This window comes from Trichomonas vaginalis, chromosome III (assembly GCF_026262505.1).
Source record: "Trichomonas vaginalis G3 chromosome III, whole genome shotgun sequence".
Lineage (NCBI taxonomy): Eukaryota > Parabasalia > Trichomonadida > Trichomonadidae > Trichomonas > Trichomonas vaginalis.
The window spans coordinates 15945870-15971319 of record NC_067205.1 but is presented as its reverse complement, the minus strand read 5'-3'; the positions used below and the strand labels follow the sequence as shown (position 1 = coordinate 15971319).

The 25450-nt window shown below is 32.2% G+C and overlaps 5 protein-coding genes across 5 annotated transcripts, besides 2 other annotated features; 3 read left to right on the top strand and 2 right to left on the bottom strand.

Annotated features, from left to right (window-relative positions):
• Positions 1-21: 21 nt before the first annotated feature.
• On the bottom strand, positions 22-1161 carry TVAGG3_0710410 (uncharacterized protein; the record flags this gene model as incomplete). The annotated part of the gene is made up of 1 exon (XM_001285595.1): positions 530-1161. A coding segment is annotated over one exon (632 nt), but the record flags the coding sequence as incomplete, so codon positions are not given.
• Positions 1162-11292: 10131 nt separating this feature from the next.
• TVAGG3_0710400 (uncharacterized protein) lies at positions 11293-13260 on the top strand (the record flags this gene model as incomplete). The annotated part of the gene is made up of 1 exon (XM_001310838.1): positions 11298-13196. One exon carries the CDS (start codon positions 11298-11300, stop codon positions 13194-13196), a length of 1899 nt encoding a protein of 632 aa, XP_001310839.1.
• A 1561-nt stretch (positions 13261-14821) lies between these two features.
• Positions 14822-16592, top strand: TVAGG3_0710390 (cilia- and flagella-associated protein 100 family; the record flags this gene model as incomplete). Its single annotated transcript, XM_001310837.1, has 1 exon — positions 14838-16202. One exon carries the CDS (start codon positions 14838-14840, stop codon positions 16200-16202), a length of 1365 nt encoding a protein of 454 aa, XP_001310838.1.
• A 512-nt stretch (positions 16593-17104) lies between these two features.
• Positions 17105-17410: a mobile genetic element.
• A 21-nt stretch (positions 17411-17431) lies between these two features.
• Positions 17432-17502: a mobile genetic element.
• A 430-nt stretch (positions 17503-17932) lies between these two features.
• Positions 17933-20267, top strand: TVAGG3_0710360 (surface antigen family; the record flags this gene model as incomplete). Its single annotated transcript, XM_001310836.2, has 1 exon — positions 18033-20267. The coding sequence occupies one exon, from the start codon at positions 18033-18035 to the stop codon at positions 20265-20267; it is 2235 nt and encodes a 744-aa protein (XP_001310837.1).
• Positions 20268-20323: 56 nt separating this feature from the next.
• Positions 20324-25360, bottom strand: TVAGG3_0710350 (uncharacterized protein; the record flags this gene model as incomplete). Its single annotated transcript, XM_001310835.1, has 1 exon — positions 20370-24782. One exon carries the CDS (start codon positions 24780-24782, stop codon positions 20370-20372), a length of 4413 nt encoding a protein of 1470 aa, XP_001310836.1.
• Between the last annotated feature and the right edge of the window lie 90 nt (positions 25361-25450).

Sequence of the window (25450 nt, the reverse complement as noted above, 5' to 3'; positions counted from 1 at the left end):
TAATTAACAAGTAGCAATTATCTCAATAGTATTTTTATAAAAATTAATAAAAAACAAAAGTATCTATAACGCTTTTTACATCCTTATACAAACATAAAACAACAATACTTATTTCATATGATCGATAATCGATCTTAAGAGTTCGTTACACCTTAAATTTGTTTCTTCAGTTGATTTGTACTTGCATTTACACATTTTATCAACTTCTCTTAACAATATTTCCTTCTTGTTATCTGGTATCTCCCAATTCGAGATCCAGTAAAGCAATTGCAATTGAGCAGCAAAAGCGAGCGCTTGATACAAAACGCTACGCTTAAGTTCAGGTGCTATAGGATTCTGTTGAGATAGTTCAGGGAGATCCTCAACAGCTAAAACGATGCTTTGTGCATTTACCATAATCTTTTTAATGAGTTTATCTATGGTAAATGTTTGCTCATTGGCATCACCAGAGTCAGATTTCTCACGTAGCATAACTAAGTGATGCAATGGAACGTAACAAGGTCCGATTTCATTTAAAAACGACGCCACAAGGGCGTGTGGTGTATCGTTGATAGTTTTCAGAGCAATGACACGACATATAATTGTTGGCCCGTCTGTATTTTTAAGAACCGCAGCAAGTTCTCCTGGAGTAACTTCTTCAGGATTTCGAACTGCGTGAGGGAACTTGAAGTTTGATGGGGGAATAACAGGTATGTCTATTCTCTTTAATGGAGGTTCGTCGATTTCTCTATTTAGATCGTTCGAAACTGATCTAGAACGAGTAGGAATTGGTGGTTTCGGAAAATTAATTTCGTTTTCGTTATCAAATCGGCCGAATTTAACTCTAAATTTTAATGGTAGAGAATCTTTTGATGTAGATAGAGGTAATGCTAAGTTAACCATAGAATGCGCGCTTGATAATGATTGAGGATGCATTTTATTTTTTGCTCGTGCAGCAGTAATAATTGCGACATATTGTTTATTTGCCATATCAGCAATTTCTGACGAAGGTGTTTGTGGATACATTAAATATTTCTTAAATCGCTTGATAAATGCTCGTGTTTCTTGAATCGGCCTCCTTGTACAATTTGTAAGAAGCATTTCATCATTCTGGTGTCCTATCATTACAACAGAACGAATACTTTCTACTTCTTCGGGTGTAAATGCTTGGAAGATTGACATTTCGGGAAAAAATTAACCGCTTGTAATTCTTTCAAAAAATTGAATGTGAAATTTTATCTTTTTTCACAAAATCGGAAATTATTCGATAGGCTTTATTCTTTATTTTCTGATTTCAGCTCGAGTAACCTAATCTGTTTCCATAATTAAAATCGATTCATCTTTTCAATAATGGAGAATTTCACATTTGAAATGAAAGCGAATACACCCAATAGATTCTTAAGCTCATGACTTCATTGTCATGTGGAGCTTATTTATAAGAAACAAGTGGGTTTTGCTAAAAAGTGTCAGAAAATGACAACCGTCCAAAATAATCGTTACACTTTGTAAAATTTGTTTGAAATAAGTAAAGTTGATTTTCTGGCCTTCCTTTATTGGTATCCAGATCAACATGTTCTTGGAGATCCTAAACCTGACCATAGGATTGATATTTACACCGAATTTCTGACAATCTGTCATGATTACGTTTGATGTCATTGCAAACTGAAGTCTGACATCATCTTTGCAGGAAACTTGTGCGTATTGGCCAAGGTAATCAAGTAAATTCGATATTGTATCGACTTTAAAGTACTCAGCTGTGATATCTTCACGTGCCATCAGAAGATTCATCGCTCTAGTGATGTTCATGGCCATTTCTTGGGTTGGGTTATCGATGTTTTCAATTGGAGTGTCATTGATCTTTGGTTTAAGGATTTCTGTGAAGAAACTGCAGTAATCAGGAACTAATGCTGCAGGAATACTGGAAGAAATGACACGGCCTGCAACTACACCAAGTCCTGTGTGGTTCTGGAGGAAGAAAATGATAAGTTTCTTCATATCTGCTGTAAGAATCTTCGTAATTGAGAGAATTAAAGTAAATGTTGAGATCCAAATGCCAATTGCGTTGTTTCGGAGTCTCTCTGGTATAGCTGCTGGTTCAACATTTGGCAAGGAAAGCTTTCCATTGCTTAACCCCAAAGAAATGGAATAAAATAAAATTAATAAAGTTGGAAGAGTGTTCTCAAATGTTGGTGGAGTTTTTTCGTTTCTAATGATCTCTGAGAATTTCCTATGCATCTCTTCCAAAGGTGTGTCAAGTAAAATTTTCAATTTGGAAACGATGAATTGGTTAGCGTTGGCTGGCCTTAGTTCTGAGAATTGGATATAGTTCTTTATGATATCAAGAACGGTCTTCTTTGAATCTGGTTCGTACCTTGTCATCGATAATAAGATAAATTCTTCAAGAGTTCTCAAAAGTCTTTCCCAGGATTCAGGTGGAGGAAGCATTGTTGCATCCTTAATAGCCGCTTTGACGTATTCTGTGGCGCAAAGTGCTAATTGCGGAATTCTCTGAAATTCAGGACCGGAAAGGAACTTCGGGGTTCTTGAGAGCGCAACATAAGTATCAAGGGTAATGGTAAGCATCTGCCAGAAACTTGGAGTAATTACATCATCAACGAATGCGAGGTTAAACATTGAAGAATTCAATTGGTCGACGCCTTTAATTGTTCCTTCTTTCATCATTCTCATGATTGATGAGTAGATATCTGGGTTTGCAAGGAAAACAAGACGAGTAAAGAAAGGATTTTCGGCAAAACCTGGAATCATGCTCTTAATAGCTTCCTTAGGAGCATTTGTGTCCTTTATTATAGACGATAAGACCTTGTAAGTTAATGGAACTAAAGCATTTAACTCATTTCGGAAAGAATATGGTTTTTCTGCAGTAAATTTACAGATTTTAGGCATAATGCTGCAGAACTTGACATCGTATTGGATGTTCTTGCTGTTTAATAGAAGATTTCCGTAAATTTGGTTGAATTTCTCGATTGAACAGTAAAGTAAGGAAATTGGGAAGTTTATCATCAATTCCTGGTCAAGAGAAGGATCGAGATCCCTTTGCTTTGCAAAAACTTGCTTCAAAGCGTTTGCCGGAAAATCAATAAATTTCATCATGAAATTTACAAGAGTTGGCTGGGCTCCAATGTAACAAATTGTATCAAATCCTTTAAGAATTACGGAAAGCATGTTGAGATCGCTGTCACTTTTGAGTTCTTTCATTTCATATAAAGTTTTGAACATTGGAATGGTAAAATCACGAACTTGGTTAAGCAGAATATTCGGTCTGACAAGCATCAAGCAGAATTGTGCATTGTATTTGTACGAAACGTTTTTCATGTCCCATTCATCGATCATATCAAAAACTTGGGCTGCGATCATGATAGTATTGTTCTGATCACAGAATTTCTTGTACTCGTCGCTTGATAATTTGATAACATTCATAACGATATCTGTTATAGTTTTGCAGATAACTTGATAATAAGAAGGAGAAAGTAACGTTAGAGATGTCGTAAGCACCTTTAGGAAGGAGCCCAAGGTTTGTAAATCGTTTGTTAGGTCAATCCATGGAGCGATATTCGTAATGAAATCATTATTGGACAATTTTGAATTCAAACTTTGCTGAAGAGTCTTAGTTAAGCCATCGAAGAATGTTGGCGACCTTTTTGAGACGGAAATAAGCATTGTGCGATATGCCTTTTTTATTATTTTGACGTTGTTGCCGAAAACTGGATTATCTATCTTAATGTAAAGCTCAATCAACGTCATTTTCTTATCATCGGGTATGAATTCTTCTTTAGTATCGATTTTAGAGAAGCAATTATCCATAATCGCAAGAAAAACGTATAATTGAAGTAGATTAAGAATCATTAAGTTGTTGGAAGTGCATGAATTGTTGATAGAGTCTTCGATTTTATGGAGGAGATATTTAAAGATCATTGTTCTGTTGATATTAGTGATTTCAACTAGCAGAATTAATGTCTGATTGAAATTTTGCTGTAGATATCGATAAGGATTAAATTCAATCTTTCTCACTGGACCAACAGGACCATTATCTGAATCCTCTTCCATTTTTTTCATGATTTCTTTGATTTTGGAGCGTACAAAATCAAGCGCCATGAAAAAATTGATTTATCAAGTTTCAGATCTTGAAATTATAGTTTTATCATTCGGATTTATTGCATAATATTTCATTAATTATGAATTTAAAACTTTTTGCTTTCACCCACAATAATTTGTCATGTCAAAAATCTGATTCCGCTGTAATTTTAGATCTTGTTCATACCTGTTTCGATTCATAAGATGGCAATGGTACATACATCTAGTGAATAATAGAAGGGTGCTATTGCACAGGATTATTCATTCAAATTCCTAATATGTTAGGATTTCAAAATAATTTGATCATACAAAATGATCCAAAAGAATATTGAATTGACATCAGATATTGATACTTGTTTTCAATTCCAAATGTCTAATTTTCCATAATTTAAAAAAGGCGTGTGGGCAATTTTAACGACATTTTTTAACGCGATACGAGCGTAAGTCCATAGAATGTGTTTTGAGGGAAACTATAAAAATCCAAAATAGAGGTAAGTGCGCCATTATTACCTGCGAAGTTACATGGAATAAATCGAAGAGTAAGTACAAGATGATCTTGCATCTTTCCAAGTAAATGAAATTTATTAAAATTAAGATGATAATATTCATTTATAGTATGTGTATGATGTGTTTTCAAAATTTCTTCAAATAAAATGCAATGATAATTTTTGAATAATTTTTTCTTGTGTATATTTCATTTTTTATTAGTGAAAATATCATTACATCAATAAGGAAAGCACAATCCAAATTCATATTAGTTAAATTAATCTACGACCAAAAGCCCGCCAAATTTGAATTAAACACGTTTTATGATAAAAGTGTCATTTATGATTGTTGCATTTAGGGATAGTAGCCAATTTCGGTACCAATCTTGAAAATGCCTCGCCATGCCCGCAACATGGAAGAGAAGTATTGGTCTGATATTGAACTATCAATCAATGCAAACTGAATCACCTTGTCATGTTGCTCCACAGATACAGCAGTCTGAGTCCCTCGCTTGGTCATGTTGCTCCACAGATACAGCAGTCTGAGTCCCTCGCTTGGTCATGTTGCTCCACAGATACAGCAGTCTGAGTCCCTCGCTTGGTCATGTTGCTCCACAGATACAGCAGTCTGAGTCCCTCGCTTGGTCATGTTGCTCCACAGATACAGCAGTCTGAGTCCCTCGCTTGGTCATATCACACCAGATAAATAAAAGTTCAGCTTCACAATACTTACCTGCTCTATTATGTGATTTTTTCCAACTATCATATGTTAGTTGTTGTATTGAAGTTGAGTATGAAAGAATAATGTTGCAAGATTTCTCACCAAATAAAAAATCATTAAAGAACATTTTATTCTTTGAAAATGTATTTATGTTGAAAATAATGGAAGATGTTATTCTTGTTAGTTAGTTTACGAAGTTCTTTTGGAAGAAATTTGTTGAATATCTTTATTTTGAATGGGAATGAACTTAGGAAATTCACCACGAGCTCTTGAATAGGCAGAATTGTAATGGATGATTAGCTATGATGGGATTATACGATGTTGGTTTGTTCTAGAATGATTAAAAAGTTTTCAGGTAATGTGCTGATGCATTACAAAAGATGGAAATTATTTAAATAATAACATAGTTTAATAATATTCAATTTAACTGATTAAATATTTGAAAAATTATCTAATTAGGATTTTTTTAGTTTGAAAAGTTAATTTTAGGCATAGTGTATAAAATAAAAAGCATCTACCGTGTCAGAAAATCGAAAAGTTTTCCAAAAAAATCATAAATTTCAAATTTTGAAATAAAAATTGGTACTTTTTAATATGTAAAATAAGAAAATGTATTTTTTTTTGAAAAATTTAGATAGAGTAGTTCTCTTTGTATCTAAGAGGGGTGAATTTTTTTTTCTTTAACAAGATCTGGAAACGAACAATTGAAATTTATTTTATCAATATCAGGAGGAAAAGTTAAGATTCAATATGGGATTGGTTGGGTGTAAGGTAGAGGAACTATTGTGTGATAGTTGATGCTTAGAGTTGAAATTGAAGGAAAATAAAACGATAAAAATAAAATGAATACTACCATGGACCCGTCAGTAATAGGTAGTGAAGAGAATAAATCATCCTTACCTCATACAACAACTCATCCTTAGCTGAGACAACAAGTCATCTTTACCTCAGACAACAACTCATCCTTACCTCAGTCATTGACTCATCCTTACCTCAGACAACAACTCATCCTTACCTCAGTCATTGACTCATCCTTACCTCAGACAACAACTCATCCTTACCTCAGACAACAACTCATCCTTACCTCAGACAAAAAGTCATCCTTACCTCAGACAAAAAGTCATCCTTACCTCAGTCATTGACTTATCCTTACCTCAGACAACAACTCATCCTTACCTCAGTCATTGACTCATCCTTACCTCAGACAACAACTCATCCTTACCTCAGACAACAACTCATCCTTACCTCAGACAAAAAGTCATCCTTACCTCAGACAACAACTCATCCTTACCTCAGACAACAACTCATCCTTACCTCAGTCATTGACTCATCCTTACCTCAGTCATAGACTCATCCTTACCTCAGACAACAACTCATCCTTACCTCAGTCATTGACTCATCCTTACCTCAGACAACAACTCATCCTTACCTCAGACAAAAAGTCATCCTTACCTCAGTCATAGACTCATCCTTACCTCAGTCATTGACTCATCCTTACCTCAGACAAAAAGTCATCCTTCCCTCAGACAAAAAGTCATCCTTACCTCAGTCATTGACTCATCCTTACCTCAGTCATTGACTCATCCTTACCTCAGACAAAAAGTCATCCTTACCTCAGTCATTGACTCATCCTTGCCTCAGACAACAACTCATCCTTACCTCAGACAAAAAGTCATCCTTATCTCAGTCATTGAATCATCCTTACCTTAGTCATAGACTCATCCTTAACTCAGTCATTGACTCATCCTTAACTCAGTCATTGACTCATCCTTACCTCAGTCATAGACTCATCCTTACCTCAGTCATAGACTCATCCTTACCTCAGTCATATACTCATCCTTACCTCAGTCATTGACTCATCCTTACCTCAGACAACAACTCATCCTTACCTCAGACAAAAAGTCATCCTTACCTCAGTCATAGACTCATCCTTACCTCAGTCATTGACTCATCCTTACCTCAGACAAAAAGTCATCCTTCCCTCAGACAAAAAGTCATCCTTACCTCAGTCATTGACTCATCCTTACCTCAGACAACAACTCATCCTTACCTCAGACAAAAAGTCATCCTTACCTCAGTCATTGACTCATCCTTACCTCAGTCATTGACTCATCCTTACCTCAGTCATTGACTCATCCTTACCTCAGGCAACAACTCATCCTTACCTCAGTCATATACTCATCCTTCCCTCAGACAAAAAGTCATCCTTACCTCAGACAACAACTCATCCTTACCTCAGACAAAAAGTCATCCTTACCTCAGTCATTGACTCATCCTTACCTCAGTCATTGACTCATCCTTACCTCAGGCAACAACTCATCCTTACCTCAGTCATATACTCATCCTTCCCTCAGACAAAAAGTCATCCTTACCTCAGTCATTGACTCATCCTTGCCTCAGACAACAACTCATCCTTACCTCAGACAAAAAGTCATCCTTATCTCAGTCATTGAATCATCCTTACCTTAGTCATAGACTCATCCTTACCTTAGTCATAGACTCATCCTTACCTCAGTCATTGACTCATCCTTAACTCAGTCATTGACTCATCCTTACCTCAGTCATAGACTCATCCTTACCTCAGTCATATACTCATCCTTACCTCAGTCATTGACTCATCCTTACCTCAGACAACAACTCATCCTTACCTCAGACAAAAAGTCATCCTTACCTCAGTCATAGACTCATCCTTACCTCAGTCATTGACTCATCCTTACCTCAGACAAAAAGTCATCCTTCCCTCAGACAAAAAGTCATCCTTACCTCAGTCATTGACTCATCCTTACCTCAGTCATTGACTCATCCTTACCTCAGGCAACAACTCATCCTTACCTCAGTCATATACTCATCCTTCCCTCAGACAAAAAGTCATCCTTACCTCAGACAACAACTCATCCTTACCTCAGTCATATACTCATCCTTACCTCAGTCATATACTCATCCTTCCCTCAGACAAAAAGTCATCCTTACCTCAGACAACAACTCATCCTTACCTCAGACAAAAAGTCATCCTTATCTCAGTCATTGACTCATCCTTACCTTAGTCATAGACTCATCCTTAACTCAGTCATTGACTCATCCTTAACTCAGTCATTGACTCATCCTTACCTCAGTCATAGACTCATCCTTACCTCAGTCATTGACTCATCCTTACCTCAGTCATTGACTCATCCTTACCTCAGTCATTGACTCATCCTTAACTCAGTCATTGACTCATCCTTAACTCAGTCATTGACTCATCCTTACCTCAGTCATTGACTCATCCTTACCTTAGTCATAGACTCATCCTTACCTTAGTCATAGACTCATCCTTACCTCAGTCATTGACTCATCCTTAACTCAGTCATTGACTCATCCTTACCTTAGTCATAGACTCATCCTTAACTCAGTCATTGACTCATCCTTACCTCAGTCATTGACTCATCCTTACCTCAGTCATTGACTCATCCTTACCTCAGTTATTGACTCATCCTTACCTTAGTCATAGACTCATCCTTACCTCAGTCATTGACTCATCCTTACCTTAGTCATTGACTCATCCTTAACTCAGTCATTGACTTATCCTTACCTCAGTCATTGACTCATCCTTACCTTAGTCATAGACTCATCCTTACCTCAGTCATTGACTCATCCTTACCTCAGTCTAAGGAATATATATAAGAAATTATAGTGTTGGATGTCTCTGAGAGAAACTGAGTGTTGGATGTCAAAGAGAGACTGAGTGTTGGATATCCGTCTCTGATTATATAATTATTTCACATATTAATTAATTTATACCCACGAATAAAATCTTTGATAACTCAATGAATACTTGTCCAAATCTGATTTTCCAGTGATTCTGAATCTACACCGGCCAGAGATTCATATTTCGTTGCCAAATCGCGAAAATATTCATTATTGACAAAGTTATATCTATAATAGTATTGAACTAAAATATGGTTTTGAAAATTTAATATAATAAAATCATTTTGAATTTAAATGTAAAGTTCTGGTAAGGAGTTAAATTAAGAAAGAATAATTGAGTAATTGAGTGATATTTGATAAGTTAGGGAGAAAATTTCACATACATTGAAGTAAATATATGTTATTGCAAGAGTTAGGATGAGTCTATGACTGAGGTAAGGATGACTTTTTGTCTGAGGCAAGGATGAGTCAATGACTGAGGTAATGATGAGTCAATGTCTGAGGTAATGATGAGTCAATGTCTGAGGTAAGGATGAGTCAATGACTGAGGTAAGGATGACTTTTTGTCTGAGGGAAGGATGACTTTTTGTCTGAGGTAAGGATGAGTCAATGACTGAGGTAAGGATGAGTCTATGACTGAGGTAAGGATGACTTTTTGTCTGAGGTAAGGATGAGTTGTTGTCTGAGGTAAGGATGAGTCAATGACTGAGGTAAGGATGACTTTTTGTCTGAGGCAAGGATGAGTCAATGACTGAGGTAATGATGAGTCAATGACTGAGGTAAGGATGAGTCAATGACTGAGGTAAGGATGAGTCAATGACTGAGGTAAGGATGAGTCAATGACTGAGATAAGGATGACTTTTTGTCTGAGGGAAGGATGAGTATATGACTGAGGTAATGATGAGTCTATGACTGAGGTAAGGATGAGTCAATGACTGAGGTAAGGATGAGTTGTTGTCTGAGGTAAGGATGACTTTTTGTCTGAGGCAAGGATGAGTCAATGACTGAGGTAAGGATGAGTCAATGTCTGAGGTAAGGATGAGTCAATGACTGAGGTAAGGATGAGTCAATGACTGAGGTAAGGATGAGTTGTTGCCTGAGGTAAGGATAAGTCAATGACTGAGGTAAGGATGAGTCAATGACTGAGGTAAGGATGAGTTGTTGTCTGAGGTAAGGATGACTTTTTGTCTGAGGGAAGGATGAGTCTATGACTGAGGTAAGGATGAGTCAATGACTGAGGTAAGGATGAGTCTATGACTGAGGTAAGGATGAGTCTATGACTGAGGTAAGGATGAGTCAATGACTGAGGTAAGGATGAGTTGTTGTCTGAGGTAAGGATGAGTTGTTGTCTTAGGTAAGGATGAGTCAATGACTGAGGTAAGGATGACTTTTTGTCTGAGGGAAGGATGAGTATATGACTGAGGTAAGGATGAGTCTATGACTGAGGTAAGGATGAGTCAATGACTGAGGTAAGGATCATTCCATTCCACATATATCACAACACCTACACCTTACACAACCCACAAATCATCTCCAAATTTCTTTTCAGAACTTCTTTTAAATGAGCATTTTTCAATCAACAAACATCCCTTCTTTTGCCCGCACAAAAGGTTTCAGATGTTATATTGTTCCAGAAACTCATGAAACAAAGTTCTAAATGAAAATCCACGGAATGAGCTTGTTCAATAGCATTATCAATAAAAAGAAATCTATGGTATCGCCCGCACAATACCAAAAGATTCCATTTTGTAATGAATGATTACTATGATCCAAGGATGGTTCCGTAGACTTGAAAATTTTAAATTGGAGGTTTAATTCAAATTTGGCGGGCTTTTGGTCGTAGATTAATTTAACTAATATGAATTTGGATTGTGCTTTCCTTATTGATGTAATGATATTTTCACTAATAAAAAATGAAATATACACAAGAAAAAATTATTCAAAAATTATCATTGCATTTTATTTGAAGAAATTTTGAAAACACATCATACACATACTATAAATGAATATTATCATCTTAATTTTAATAAATTTCATTTACTTGGAAAGATGCAAGATCATCTTGTACTTACTCTTCGATTTATTCCATGTAACTTCGCAGGTAATAATGGCGCACTTACCTCTATTTTGGATTTTTATAGTTTCCCTCAAAACACATTCTATGGACTTACGCTCGTATCGCGTTAAAAAATGTCGTTAAAATTGAACCGCGCCATTTAAAAAATTATTTTCTAAATTCTTGGAATTCCCTGATTTTACAATTTTTATTTTTTATCATGGATGTTTTCGTATAATGGGAAGCATAAAATTTAGTATTCAAAAATAAACGGTCACAAATGTCGAATTCTGATGAAAGAGATATTGTTGAAACTGTTAGAACAGTGAGGACGAATCTCAGATATCAGAAGATGCAAGACAATAAAAATAAAGAAGTAATATCTAGATATATCCATAAAATTGAAGAAAATCAATTAAGTGAACCAGAAAACATTGATGAATTTGTTGCAAAAGCTGACGAATTGACTAAAAGACCAAAAATTTTGAAGCATAACATTGAAAATAAAACTATGAAGAAAGTTTTTACCAAATGGGAAAATAAAACGAAACAAAAGGATAAAAAAACCGAGGTTGACAAAGTGAAACTTGTTGACGAAGACCAAAATAAGTCAATTAAACTGTTATCTCCAAGAAAATCAAGAAAACCATCAGATATTAAACGAAAAACTCTTCCAAAAAGAACAAACCCTATTATATCTACTACAGTTAAGAAAACAAAACCAATTCCTATTTCAAAAACGTCTAGAAAATCAGATTCTTCAATTCAAGGGAAATCTGAAACTATTACAAGCCAACAAACTCAGTTAGATGCTAGTACAATTGATGTAAAACAATTTCCAACAGATCTCTTTGAAATTTATCAACAAAAATATTTACAAGCTCCAACAAAAAAGGAAGCCTCAGTGCACAAATACATTTCGGATATGCTTCAGATAGCTTCAAGTGGAAGTGATGACGAATTTGTAGAATTTCAAAGAAAAAAAGTTTTTGGAGAAAATCCGCCAAATGAAATGCTATTTGGTCCGACAAACAATAACTCAGATGATGATTTCATGCATTCTCTTAGTAAAGTTATCGGAATTAAAGCAAAAGTCGAAAAAGAAAATGATTCCGAAGAATCTGAAATAGAACCTTTTGAATTTAAGAATATCGGAAGCTCAGATGATGATTATGATGATGAAAGATCAGTTCCAATTAAAAATAGTCGGAAATCTAGATCAAGTCTACTTGGAAATGGAATAAACAAGCCATCTGAAGGACAAAGGAATCTTAAAAAGGATATTCTTCAAGATGTTCTTGACCAAATCTCAGATTCATCAGACGACATAGATTCTAATGACTTCTTTAAATTAAATATTGAAAATTCCTCGAAATCCTCGACTTCTTCATTTATTTTTGATAATCCTTTAAGAAGTGATCACAGTGATACTGATATGCAGAAAACTTCTTCTGAAAGCATTTCACAAGAAAAGATTAACAAATCTGAACAGAAAACTACAAAAATAGAAACATCTTCAGATGAAATCATAGTTCCTATAATGAAGAATACTACTTCCAGAAGAAAAAGTCGTGCTTCTCAAACAAATGATTCGATATCCACAATTTCACGAGCTTCTTCATTCAAAATACCTCCTAAAGATATTGATAGCGATGATACTTCCACAAATTCTGTTTCAAAATCCAAAAATATTCAGAAATCTGAAAAATCATATAATACAAGTGATTCAGAAGAAGATTTGCATAAAAATATAAGTCCAACATATTCATCAAATGATGTTAATATCCATGAAACCAAAGAAACATATGAATTCAGTTCACCAATGAAATTTAACACAATCAAACACAGTTTTTCAGATGGATATGCTTCAAGTAGCAAAAGTCCCAATATCAGAACAAAACAATGGGACGAATGGGTCCAAAATCAGATTAATCAGATTGGAAAAAGTCTTGGAACAACAGAAAATGAAGGAACTCATGATGAAAGTGGAATTGCTCCATCAGAAAAGTCAATTAAATCAGATGATTTCGATAATGATATTGAAGATATTCCAAACAGCAAATCATCAGCAGAAGATAAAACTAATGTCAATGATTTGACAAATAATCAACTTCTTGATGTTGATTTAGAGGAATATTCAAATGAAAATGCTGATGATGAAAATCAAGAACAGGATTAATTCATTATTATACTGTAGAATTGTATATTTTGTACTTGTAAATTTATATTATTTATATTTCTATTTTCACATACATGAATAATTTTGGCTCCCTTATTCTGCATCTTTTTATTTTCAATTTTCTGACAGAGACCAATAACATGTTTATATAAAATAGAATGGGTCATCTGTCACTGATTGTTATATAAATTAAATAATTATAGAAAATGATGAATATGGCCTTGGATAGATAAAAGATAAGTTCCCTATATTTTTTATCTTTATATGCTCAAATCACGAATGTTTTAAATATTTGTATAGTACCATACACTTATTAATACATTAAAGATGGTAATATCCATAAAACTATCCTTTATTTCCTTAACATTTCCAGCTGATCGAAATGTAATTAACTATTTTCAAGATGGCCATTTCTTGATTAAAATATGTGCAGATAATATTCATTCTTACCCATTTCAAATCCACCTGCTTCAATATAAAGTACTCACAAAATCTAGATTGAGAGGCGGTCAATGACTTTTGAGGGGAAATTAACACATGGAATTTAATATTATTTAGGTTGATATTCTTGCTTATTATTTCAGAAAAAAATGTTAAAAATTTCAATATGAAAATTGAAAGCAATTCAAAAAAATTGCTAACATGTAAATTTTAATATCCTATGCATAATTTCATATTTTGAACATTTTTTATTTTTGTTTAAAACTTAAAATTTTGCGAATTTAATATAATTTATAAAATATAATACGTATATATATTTAAAATACACTAAATTTAATTGTTAATTGACGTTTTTGGGAATGAATTTTATCAAAACATGCCTGAATCCGAAAATTTGAAAGAACGAATTACACAATCATATATGTAGAATTCAAAATACAAACTTAAAGATTGTATACGTTTAAAATTATTCAGATTGTGTTTGATTTCCACTCATTCTGTTTCTTTTGAACTCTAACACTAACATTTCATGATGATTACATGATCCATTTATACATGGTTGAATTGTTCCAGATTCTACCAGAAAATCAATCCAAATTTCTCAATGCATTCATGTTGATTGGACAAAATTTAAAATTTATCAGCCTGTTTCCAGAGAAACTCATATATTCCCTAATGAAATGTAATTTTTGCTACATTTATTTCAATCAAATTTCAAAAAATTGACTGCAGAGCTTGAAAAGGTGATGAATCATGTTGTTATTAGATGTACATATTAGATTTACTATTTCCAAAAAAATGCTCAAATTTGAATAGTTTTTAGAAAATTTGGAATTACACTCCTTACATTATATATAATTAAATGTTTAAATTTTATTTATTTTTCCCTTTTAATTTTATAACGTGCTCTATCAAAACTAACCTCTCAATTGAAGGCCACAAAATCTAAGTAGTGAGGGTACACAAATTTTGTATGGAGTCCGGTTCAATTTTTGAGAGCCTCACTACTTAGATTTTGTGACTACCTTATAAAATAAATTGGAAAAATAAAATTATATTAATATGTTTTATGCAAATTAATTATTTAAAATTGTATCACTTACAAGAGGAATACTAAAACGATTGTTTTATAGTATGGATGTAAAAAGGCTATTACTATAATGTCACTTTTTTGTTTGTTTTTTTAAAGTTTCAATTTTTATGATTGATGATGAAAAAGAGATATTGCGACTGACTCAGTTTTACGATGGCGTGCCAGTAGAATACCCTAATAATGGTAATCCATTTTCTGTAAATAAAGAGCAAAATATCTTCTTAACTGGAGTAAATACTCCAAATCAACTATCATCTCGATCGACAAACTCATTATTAACACGCACATCACTAATAGATAGAGTTAATTCAATCATTCCTCGTGTTTCTTCTTTTACAACACGTGCGACTGAGTTAAGAAATTCTAAAAATTCCGGATTATCTTACACAAGTCGAGAGAAAATGCCTGCCAAACGAAGACTTACCATGAATGAATTCGTACAACAGAAAAGAGAGATCTGTAAAACGAATATTGCAATTGATACACAAAATAAAAAAGTTGAAAGATTAAACACACTCCAAAAGACACGCGAATTACAAGTTGCAGCAGATTCATATCGTATTGAAGATGATACATTCTCAATAAAACAAGCAGCAACAGAATATGAAGCTAAATTAGCGAGAATTGTCAAAGAAGCAGAAACATTCTCTCGTTCTACAGTTGAAACGAATGTTAAAATAAAACAGAACGAATTAGACCTCGGAATTCTTAAAACGAATAATCAAAAGACAGCTGAACAGATTGAGCAGAGTTTACTGCATAAAGAAGCATTATTACAAATGTCTCCACCAGGTACAGAGGATCCATTCGATTATTTTACAGATCCAAAGCAAATTCTTGACAGATTAAGTGTTTTTGAGCTTGAAGCAGTTTCATTGGCCAGACAATATGATGAACTGTTATCAAGGTTTTCAAATGAACAAGAGAACATGAAACTGAAAGAGAAACAGAAAATTCTTGAATCAGTTACAAAAATCATTGAAGAAACAACAGAAATCAACAATGACTACAAAGAAGTGGAAATTACAGAAAGAATTCCTAAAACAGAAATAGATGATGAACTTGAAATTCTTACAAAACAAGTATTAGACTTAAATGAGTTCATTTTTGGTCAACAAGGATCAGTGAATTCACCAATTGACCAACCGAAAGCAATTTATGATTTTTACATCGAGTTGTCACGAAGAGCGGATGAAGCAGGTCCAGAAACAAAGAGAGCAGTTATCAAGCGAATCAGTGCTAAGAAGAAAGAAGACGAGAAACAGAAGATGCTCGCAGGACTTATGAAACCAAGAGAAAGAGTTCATCCTGATGTTCGAAAGAAAGGATTTGTCATCAAAGGAAATAACAGAAAACTAAACAAGAGAGAACTTCCAAGTCACAGAGTCATCGAAACTAAAGTTGATGACAGCTCTATTGAGAAAGATCGTGCATATTATGATCGATTATTATTCACTCAACAATTAGAATAGATTTTATATTTGTTTTTGTTTTTGTTTGTAAATATTATTTTCTACTAAGAACGAAATTTTAAGTGATTTTGTTGATTTGTTGATGATAGAAGATTTTTTAAATGAGAAAAAAAGCAATAAGCCTGTAAAAACTGTCAAAAGAATTATCTTATTAAAAAATTTGTTTTGATTCATAACTATAGATCCGTATTTTTCCCAAGTGAGCGGGGTATCTCTAATCCCAGCCCTATCGTCCTCCCAGTGTCAGTTTTTAATATAAAATCCAAAATTTTTTTAAAAATAAAAATTTCGAGAAATTTTTCTAGTTTTTTTTCTTTGATTTCAATAATTCAAAATAAATTTTGGAGTAAAAAGACACTATTTAATGAAATTCATATGAGTGAATGCGGATAAATACTCTCAAAACATACAATTTATATATTTTTTCTTTATATTATCAACTAATTAGTGATAATTTTTTTTGAATCAGATTTTTTTTCATTAAAAATATAATATATAACGCAATAATGATGTACACATACGCATCTTCACATCAAAATATAAAGTTTGTTTTGGTCTGGGCACCCCAACCCAAAATTCTAAAAAAATTGAATAAAATTGAATACTTGGGGCTGGGATACCCAGCCCGAAACCGAATTGAATTTTTTGAATTAAAGAATATATTTACGTATTTATAATATATATGTGATGTTTATAAAAAATACTAAATTTTTGTAAAAAAATTCAATTTATTCAAAACGTATATTAAGTGATCACTTCATTAGTAGGATCAGCGATCCTACTAAATGGTGAGAATGCCACTAGATAAAAAGGGAGTCCTTGGAGCTCTTGATCTCTTGTCAGTAGAGTCCATAATGAGGCATGGCATCTACTGATTAGAGATCAGAGCAATCCTACCTTACCTTCAGGAGCTACAAAGCTCCTAATCGTTACGAGAGGGAGCCTTGGAGCTCCTGAAGCTCATCAGCAGAGGATATTTACCATTTGGGCCTCTTTTGATGAAAGATGCGAAGCCCATCTACGAACCAGGAGCTCCAAAGCTCCTAATCCTTACGAAAGGGAGCTTTGGAGCTCCTGAGTCTTCATCAACAGAGTCCCAGTTGATAAATATCCTATGCTGATGAAAGATGCGAAGCACATCTTCGAACCAGGAGCTCCAAAGCTCCTATTCCTTACGAAAGGGAGCTCTGGAGCTTCTGAAACTCCTCCTATTATAAAATAGGACAGTTTTCTTCTGAGGCTTCTCATCAAATCTAAGACTTCAGAAGAAAGCTGTCCTATCCGTGTATACTTACATTCTGATGGACTACAAGTGTACAACTTTAAGGCAGAGATTATCCGAGGCCTCTCATCAAATGAGGGACCTCGGATAATCTCTGCCTTAAGTAGTCAAATAGCTTTTCTGACTATTCAGGGACAAGAGAACAAGAGTTGGAATACTCTAAGGCAAGGTTCTTCCGAAATCTCTCATCGAATGAGAGACTTCAGAAGGACCTTGCCAAATCCTTGAACACCGATATCCTTGGAACCGAGCTAGACCAAGGAGAAGTAGTGTACTATAGCGCACGATGGCAATCTCGGAAATACTTATATTGCCACATGCACAATATCTATTCAGCCTGACTCCTATATACAAGAAGTCAGGCAGAATAGATATTGTGCATATGATTTGCAGAACTCTCATATATATAAATTTTTGTTATCCCAAAAAGGTGACACTTTGGGTGTATCGTCCATCCCAGGGATGCAAAATTCACATCACCTTGTATCTATATTCATAACTACTTTTATAAACGAATTCAAAGTAGAAACTGTATGTGATGATTCATTATGACTATAGATATTGATCCTTTATATACAGATATCAACAAAAGCTGTTATTCAAATGATGGAAAAACACTCAAAATTGTCAAAGATACTTCTCCGTACTTTAGAATATCAGCAGCATGTGAAAAAATTGAAAATAGCTGCTTTTATTTTCTTAATACTTTAATATCTTTCTCTTTTCAAGAAAATCCAAATTTAACCACAATTGGAAATCTTGGATTTTATGAATGTAAGAACCTCACTACTATTAATTTGTCATCCTGCAGTAAACTCAGGGTAATATCGAGTAGTGCTTTTTACAATTGTTATAATGTATCTAAGATACTCTTGCCTAATGGACTTCTTGAGATTCGGAGACAATCATTTTCAAATAACAATTTATTAACAAGTATTACAATCCCAGCATCAGTCAAAATTATAGAATTTGCGGCATTTGCCATGTGCAAAAAACTTGAAAGAGTGTATTTCCAAGAGGGTTCAAATTTAACTGAGCTAGTATGGGATACATTTTCTCGTACTAATATCACTTGTTTTCAAATTCCAGAAAAAGTTACTAAAGTCAATGGAAATGCATTTAGCAGATGCATATTGACAAACCTCACTATTCATCCCAATAATAATCATTTCATTGTTTTCAATGACGCTTTGTTATCCCAAAATAAAAGTATTTTAATCTTGATATGTAACAAATCTTTAAAAACATTTGAAATTCCTGAATACATCACATCTATTGGAGAAATGAGTTTTTCTGAATCAAATCTAGTTACAATAACAATTCCAAAAACTGTAAAAATAATTGAAAACTGTGCTTTTTGGAATTGCGATTATTTGATAAATGTTACATTTATAGAACCTGTAGAATTTATTGGAAGTCAGCCTTTTGATTATTGCGATAATCTTGAATTAATATCATTTCCTAATTCAACAATGAATATTCCAGAACGCTTATTTAGTACCAAAAATTCTCCAAAATTGAAATTATCATTTACATGTAAAATCTTATTTTCTCTTGAATCAATAGCCAGAAATACGGATATTTCGATTTCATACTTTGAAGGACAAGATCTTATTATTGATTCAAATTTGTTGATATCTAATTCAGAACAAACAGAAGTTTATGAATATTGGGGATATCACACATCCATTTATTATGGAATAACAATTCCTAAATCTTATATAAAAATCAGAGAAAGAGCATTTCAAAATTCAATTCTTGGCAGTATAAAATTTGAAAAAGAATCCCGATTTTCAGAACTTGGACCTTACTCATTTACAAATTGTACAAGCATTTATTCTATTAACTTTGAGAATACTCAATTGCACTCCTTAGGATTTTTAGCATTTGTAAATTGCACCGGGTTAAAATATGTACGCTTTCCATTGACTGACTTTGAATTAAGCATCAATGCATTTAAAGACTGCACTCAGTTAGAAATAGTATATAATATAAATAATATATCCGAAAATTGTTTTTCAGGATGTTTTAACTTGAAAAATGTTTACATGCGAGATGGATTAACAATGATAGGAGCTAGATCATTCGAAAATTGTATTTCTTTAGAGAGAATTAGCATTCCGTCTTCAATCCGAACAATCTCAGAATATTCATTTTTTAACTGTACGAAACTTAGTCAGATCACATTCAATAAATCAAATAATCTTGAATATTTTTCAAATAACTCGTTTTCTGGCTGCGATTCATTGACTGATATAAATGATTTTTCATCAGATAAATATGATTGCATTGATAATACTCTTTACTATAAAAATGATACAGGTAAGTATCTAATTTATCATTTGAGTAATTCAAATGATAAAATTCTATTTGTCAAATGTACTGCTATTTGTAGTTATTCATTCAATTATAGCAGGAACATCGAGAACATAAGTATTAGTTCAAACAGTGTTTCTTTGATTGAAGAATATTCACTCAATAACTGTGATAAACTCAAATATATTAATTTCCCTCTCTCAATTAAAACTGTTGAACAACTTGCATTCAACGCATGCAACTCAATTCAATGTGCACTTATTATTGAAAACAAATCTTCTGATTATCTGAAAATGATTAACAAATCAGGAATTTCAGAACAACTTATTATTCTATGTCATGTTATTCCTAGTTCAGGTAATTCTGAAGCCCTCATAAGATTCTACAGCAATCCTATGAAATTTTTTGGCAATATCTTACTAAATAATATATCACATGTGAATATACGTTTTTATATCTATTTGTAAGCCTAAATCAACTGTAATAAGAAAGTAAAAACTTGAATTTATATAATGATTGATATAATAAAAATAACAATTTTACTTTATAAAATAATAAAAAGATATAAATTAAATAAACCATGAGAATGGTTTTGTATCAGTTGATGTGATGAGATTATTAATTCTCTCTTGCAAAACATCAGAATCATTATTTCTCAGAGATAAATAATGTGATTTTTTTTCAGTTTTCGTTGCATCTTCTTTTGTATCAGAGAGCAAACAAACACCAATCATTCTCATTCTCACACTCTTCAATGATAATGCATCGCATGCAGAAATGAATGCATTTCTAAATGGACCTATTAAAACATTTTTCACGTCAAATACCTTCATTACATTTTGTTTTTCTGATCTTTCCATGAATAATTGACTGACATTTGCTGATCTCTTGTCAAGCAATGCTTTATGTCCGTTGAATGTTTCTGCATTTCTTACATACAAAATAGAAGAAAGAGCAGCATAATTATATGCAAACTGTGTCATCCATTCAACATATTCTTTCTTGTTATCAAAGCATTGAATGGAATTAAATTCAACGGCAGATTCGTTTTTAACAAAAGGTAAATTATCTGTTCTTGTTAAATAACAATCATCAGACAACTTTTCTGAATCGAAATACATCAATCTTTGGTTCCTCATTAAACTAGAAGGAGATCTTCCAAATATCCTTGTTATTTCCCTTGCTGCAGTCGTGTTTTCTGGAGTTGTAAATGGTTGATTTGTTACTAAATAATTAATTCTTTCTCCAGTGTATAAAAGTGCAGAAACACTTAAATAATTTGCATCCAATGATGAGTATTTAAAGGAAATCTCAATTATATCTGTTTGTAAATGTGTTTCCAACAAAGGATAAATGTTTTGCAAACAGAATCTTTCGTAATAAGATGTTTCTTTGAACTCATCTTTTTGAGATTTGTCTATTAGTATTTTATATCTTTCTTCATTTGATTTCCGAAGAACTAATTGAACAAATTTGTTTTTCCCAGGATGGATAACGAAACTAAAAGCAGGATGAATTCTTGATTCTAAACTTGGATTTTCTTTGTTAACAAATTGAGCAAATAAATGTGAAAACTCTGCAGGAATTCTTGCAATTGGAACTAAAGAAGTCATCAACTTCTTGCCGGAAATCAAATTATTTTTATAAAGATAATATAAAGCAGAATAAGCAACAAATGATTTCATGTTTCTTTCGAGAATTTGACGAATTAAAGGATAACAAAACTTTAATTCTGTTTCATCTTTTATTGGACAACTTAACATAAATGTTAAAAGTTGTGATTCGTTCTTTTCTGCTATATCATTTTCTTCATCTTGATTCATCATGAAACATTTGTTTGATTTCTCAATCAAATTTGGCTTTACTGGTAAAATTTTTCCTGTCAAATTATTGATTTTTTGTGAAATAGATTCAAAACTATTTTGTACTTCAGTCATTTCAGCTGGAGATATCTTAATAACAAAGTCTGGAATTCCCTTCGATTTAGAAATCGATCTAATAAATTGTTTGACTTGAGAAATAACAACAAATTGACAAATTTCGTCACTTTTTGTCAAAGGAATCACTTCATTTTTGAGTTTTTTAATTATTCCGAACAATTCTTGAGAAGGAACACGATCTCTTGGCAATCCGTCACAGAAAGTCCTTAATATTGACCTCTCTCCTCTTTGTAGAGCCATAGAAGAAACAGCAGCAGTCATTTCATCATTGTAATCTGTTAATGATTTGAAAGCTTTGTCGAAATAAAGATGATGACTATAAATCAATGGTTTTGGAATGATTTCATAAGTAGAATCAATGAAATCAGGATTGTCACTTAAATTAACTTTTGTTTTATCCCAATCTCCAAGTTCTGAATCGAAACTTTGTCGAAGTTTTACTTGAAGAAATTCATTCTTTTCTTCAATTTTTATTTTTGCCAATAATTTGATTTCCATTTTTGTGAAATAAGACAAAATCCTTAATGAATCAAATTGACTTATATCAAATAACTTCGACAATGTTTGAGCGGCCACAACAATATTTGTTTTTGAATTTTCAGGGAATTTGTTTTCGAAACAAATAGAACAATTTGGAATTTGAGGAAGTAACTCTAAAACATTTGTTTCTAATTTAGAGAATTCATTAATATTCTTATCACAAACAACAGAAACAAAATCTTTGTTTTGAGTTAATGAACCCAAGATTTTTTCTGCAATTTTGTTTTTATCTTTCATTAACTTAATCAAAGCATTATAAACAGCTTTTAATTTGTTTGCTGATTTGCTGCTTATTGCATCATTAACATATGTTAATAATACAGACAAAGAATTCTCAATGTTACTTGAGAAAACATTGTAGAAAACATAAGATGTCAAGAAATTTTGAGCAACAGAATGAAAAGAAAATTCTAAACTCGATTTCAAAAGATAAGAAATCGAAAAATCTACTGGCATATTCTGTTTCCAAAGCAATATAACTGATAAACACTTTCCTATTTCTCTCATTGTTGCAAATTTATCAGATAATATGTTTCTAACCATTTCAATATGAATGAATTTTTGTAAAATTCTAAAAGTTTGAAGAGAAATTTCAAAATTCTCTGAAGAAAGAGTTGAAGCATAAAGATCTACATAATTAGATTGTATATCCATGTGTTTCGTCATTGACAAAATAGATGTTAATACTGCTAAAATTGCTTTTTCATCTTTTTTACCTGAAAGCAATTTTTGCAAAACTTGATGTGTTTTTTCAAAAATTTCTTGTGAATTTATTTTTGGTAATTCAGAAATACATTCTCCAAGCATCGGATAAAACTTGATTATATCATTATTATCATCAGAATGAAGGTCTTGCATTTTAGAAAGTATATCCAAGAACAAACTATTCATGTTTTCAGTTGATTTCGTTTTAAGAATGTTGCAAATCGGTTTAATGAAAACTGACAAATTCTTGAAATTTTCGTGATTTATATTCATAAATGTAAACAATACGATTTGCAAGTAATGATATAATTTGTCTATATGATTACTAAACGATTCCATGTTACTTCCAATGAAGTTAAACATCTTGAACAGGAAAATTCCATCTGACATGTTTTTGTTGATTATTTTAATTAAATAATCACAATCAATATTTAAATCTTTGAGTTTTCCATTGTCATAGATATCAATGTTCTTAATAAATGTCTTGAAAATGTTGTTATCACTAATAGAGTTCTTGTAGAAATTAAGAATTGTCATGTTATGAGATGTTTTATTTCCTGGAATAAATTCATATTTAATTTGTTCATTTTGATTATTATTTTTAGTTGTTTTTAAGTATTCAGTAATTCTTGATAAAAGAAACGCATCTGTTTTTGTATCATGAATTGTACTTTTGTATTTAGTTATGATTTCTGTAATTTGTTCGTTGCTTTCTTTTTCAAAAAGTGACAATAATAAATTGATAAAAACCGCTTCTTGTTTCTTTGAATTTAATTTTCGTTTCAACAAAGATAAATCGTTTTTGAGTTGTTTTGTGAAGAAATCAGATTTCTTTGTTAATAAAAATTCAGGTAATACTGTGAGGAAACTCATATCATTGTTGTTCTTGAAATAATTAAATAGAGAATCATCAAAATACTTTGCGAAATTCCAGAAATCTTCAATTGTCAAATCTGTCACTAACGATGGCAAAATTTCGAAAATTTTTGACATTTTTGATACAAATTTGTCAAAAAGTTTTTGTTCTTTTACTTGTTTTAGAATTGTTGAATGAGAAGCCAAATGAATCAATGTTCCAATGAAAGAATGAGCTTCAATTGCATCATCTTTTGAAGGGAAATCATCATCGATTGTTGTAGATCTTTCCAAACATTGTTCCAAAAGTTTTGTGAATTTTTGTGGCGCCAATTCCAAGAAAGAATCAAATAATTCAGTAATTGTTGCAGAATTAGTAAACATATCATTCATTTCAGAAACACTTGAAATATGTTCATCAATGAAAGAAATAATTTCTTCATTTTGTTCAGGAGATGTTTTCATCAATGCTTGTGCTAATAAAACAGCATGTCTTGGAACAATAATTCCAAATTTCGGATCAATAGATCCCAAAACAAAATCAGTTTGTATTTTATATTCAGTCAAACTTTGATCAATAAGAGGTATTCCAAATTCAATGATAATTTCCGGCCATTCATTAACAAATTTGTCTGTCATGTATTTGTTCATTCTATCAGCAAATTTACTGATTAAATTCGTATTAAATCTAAACAAAATTGAAAGAATTTGAGCCATTTCTATATTTGGAATTTCCATGAAAGAATCGAAATAAAGAGAAATATATTTGTCGATTACTTCTTTTTCTTTGTATTTCTCTAATACTTCAATATAAATCATTGCTTCATAAGGATTTCTTCTCATTAACAGTTTTTCAAATAATTTAATTCCATCTTCTTTTTCATTTTGTTCATTAAAAACTTCTTTGCAAAAATAAGTTGCTTTTTGTAACCATTTCGGCATTAATCTCAATTCATAAACAGACAACAATTTGGAATATCTACAATTATTATCAGGAATAATGTCTGAATTAATTAATCTACAAATAAAATCACAAAACGAAGGAACATCAATAATTTTTCTATTTGCAAATTTTGTTATTGATTTTAATAACAAAATTCTTGTTGATTCTCCCATTGATATCTTCATTTCGAAGAAAAGTGTTGCATTAGTTATTAGGTTAACAAAATCTTCTTTTGTTTCTATTTGATCTAAAACTAATTTCGCTAGTTTTTCATTTAAAGGTCCAAAGTTAGAAACAGCAAAATAAATATGTGACAAAATAAAAGAATTTTTCGTATTGTCTATCAATTTCTTGAAGAAATAAAAACTATTTTCTTCGCAATTTTCAATTATTTGACAGAAAATTTTTGACACAAAACGATGTTTATCGTCCGACCAAATAACTTCTTTCAAATAAGGTGTCAAAACCATTTCAAGTAGATCAAACAATTTGTTTGTTGGTGTTTTCAAAATATTTTGTAATAAACCGTTAACGATAGAATTAAATTCTGTTACAACAATTGCGAAATCACCAACAATGTCAATTACTTTGTGATCAACAATTTCAGAACTTTGAGGAATTCGATACGGAGTATCACAATAATTATAAATGTCAGAAATAATTTTCA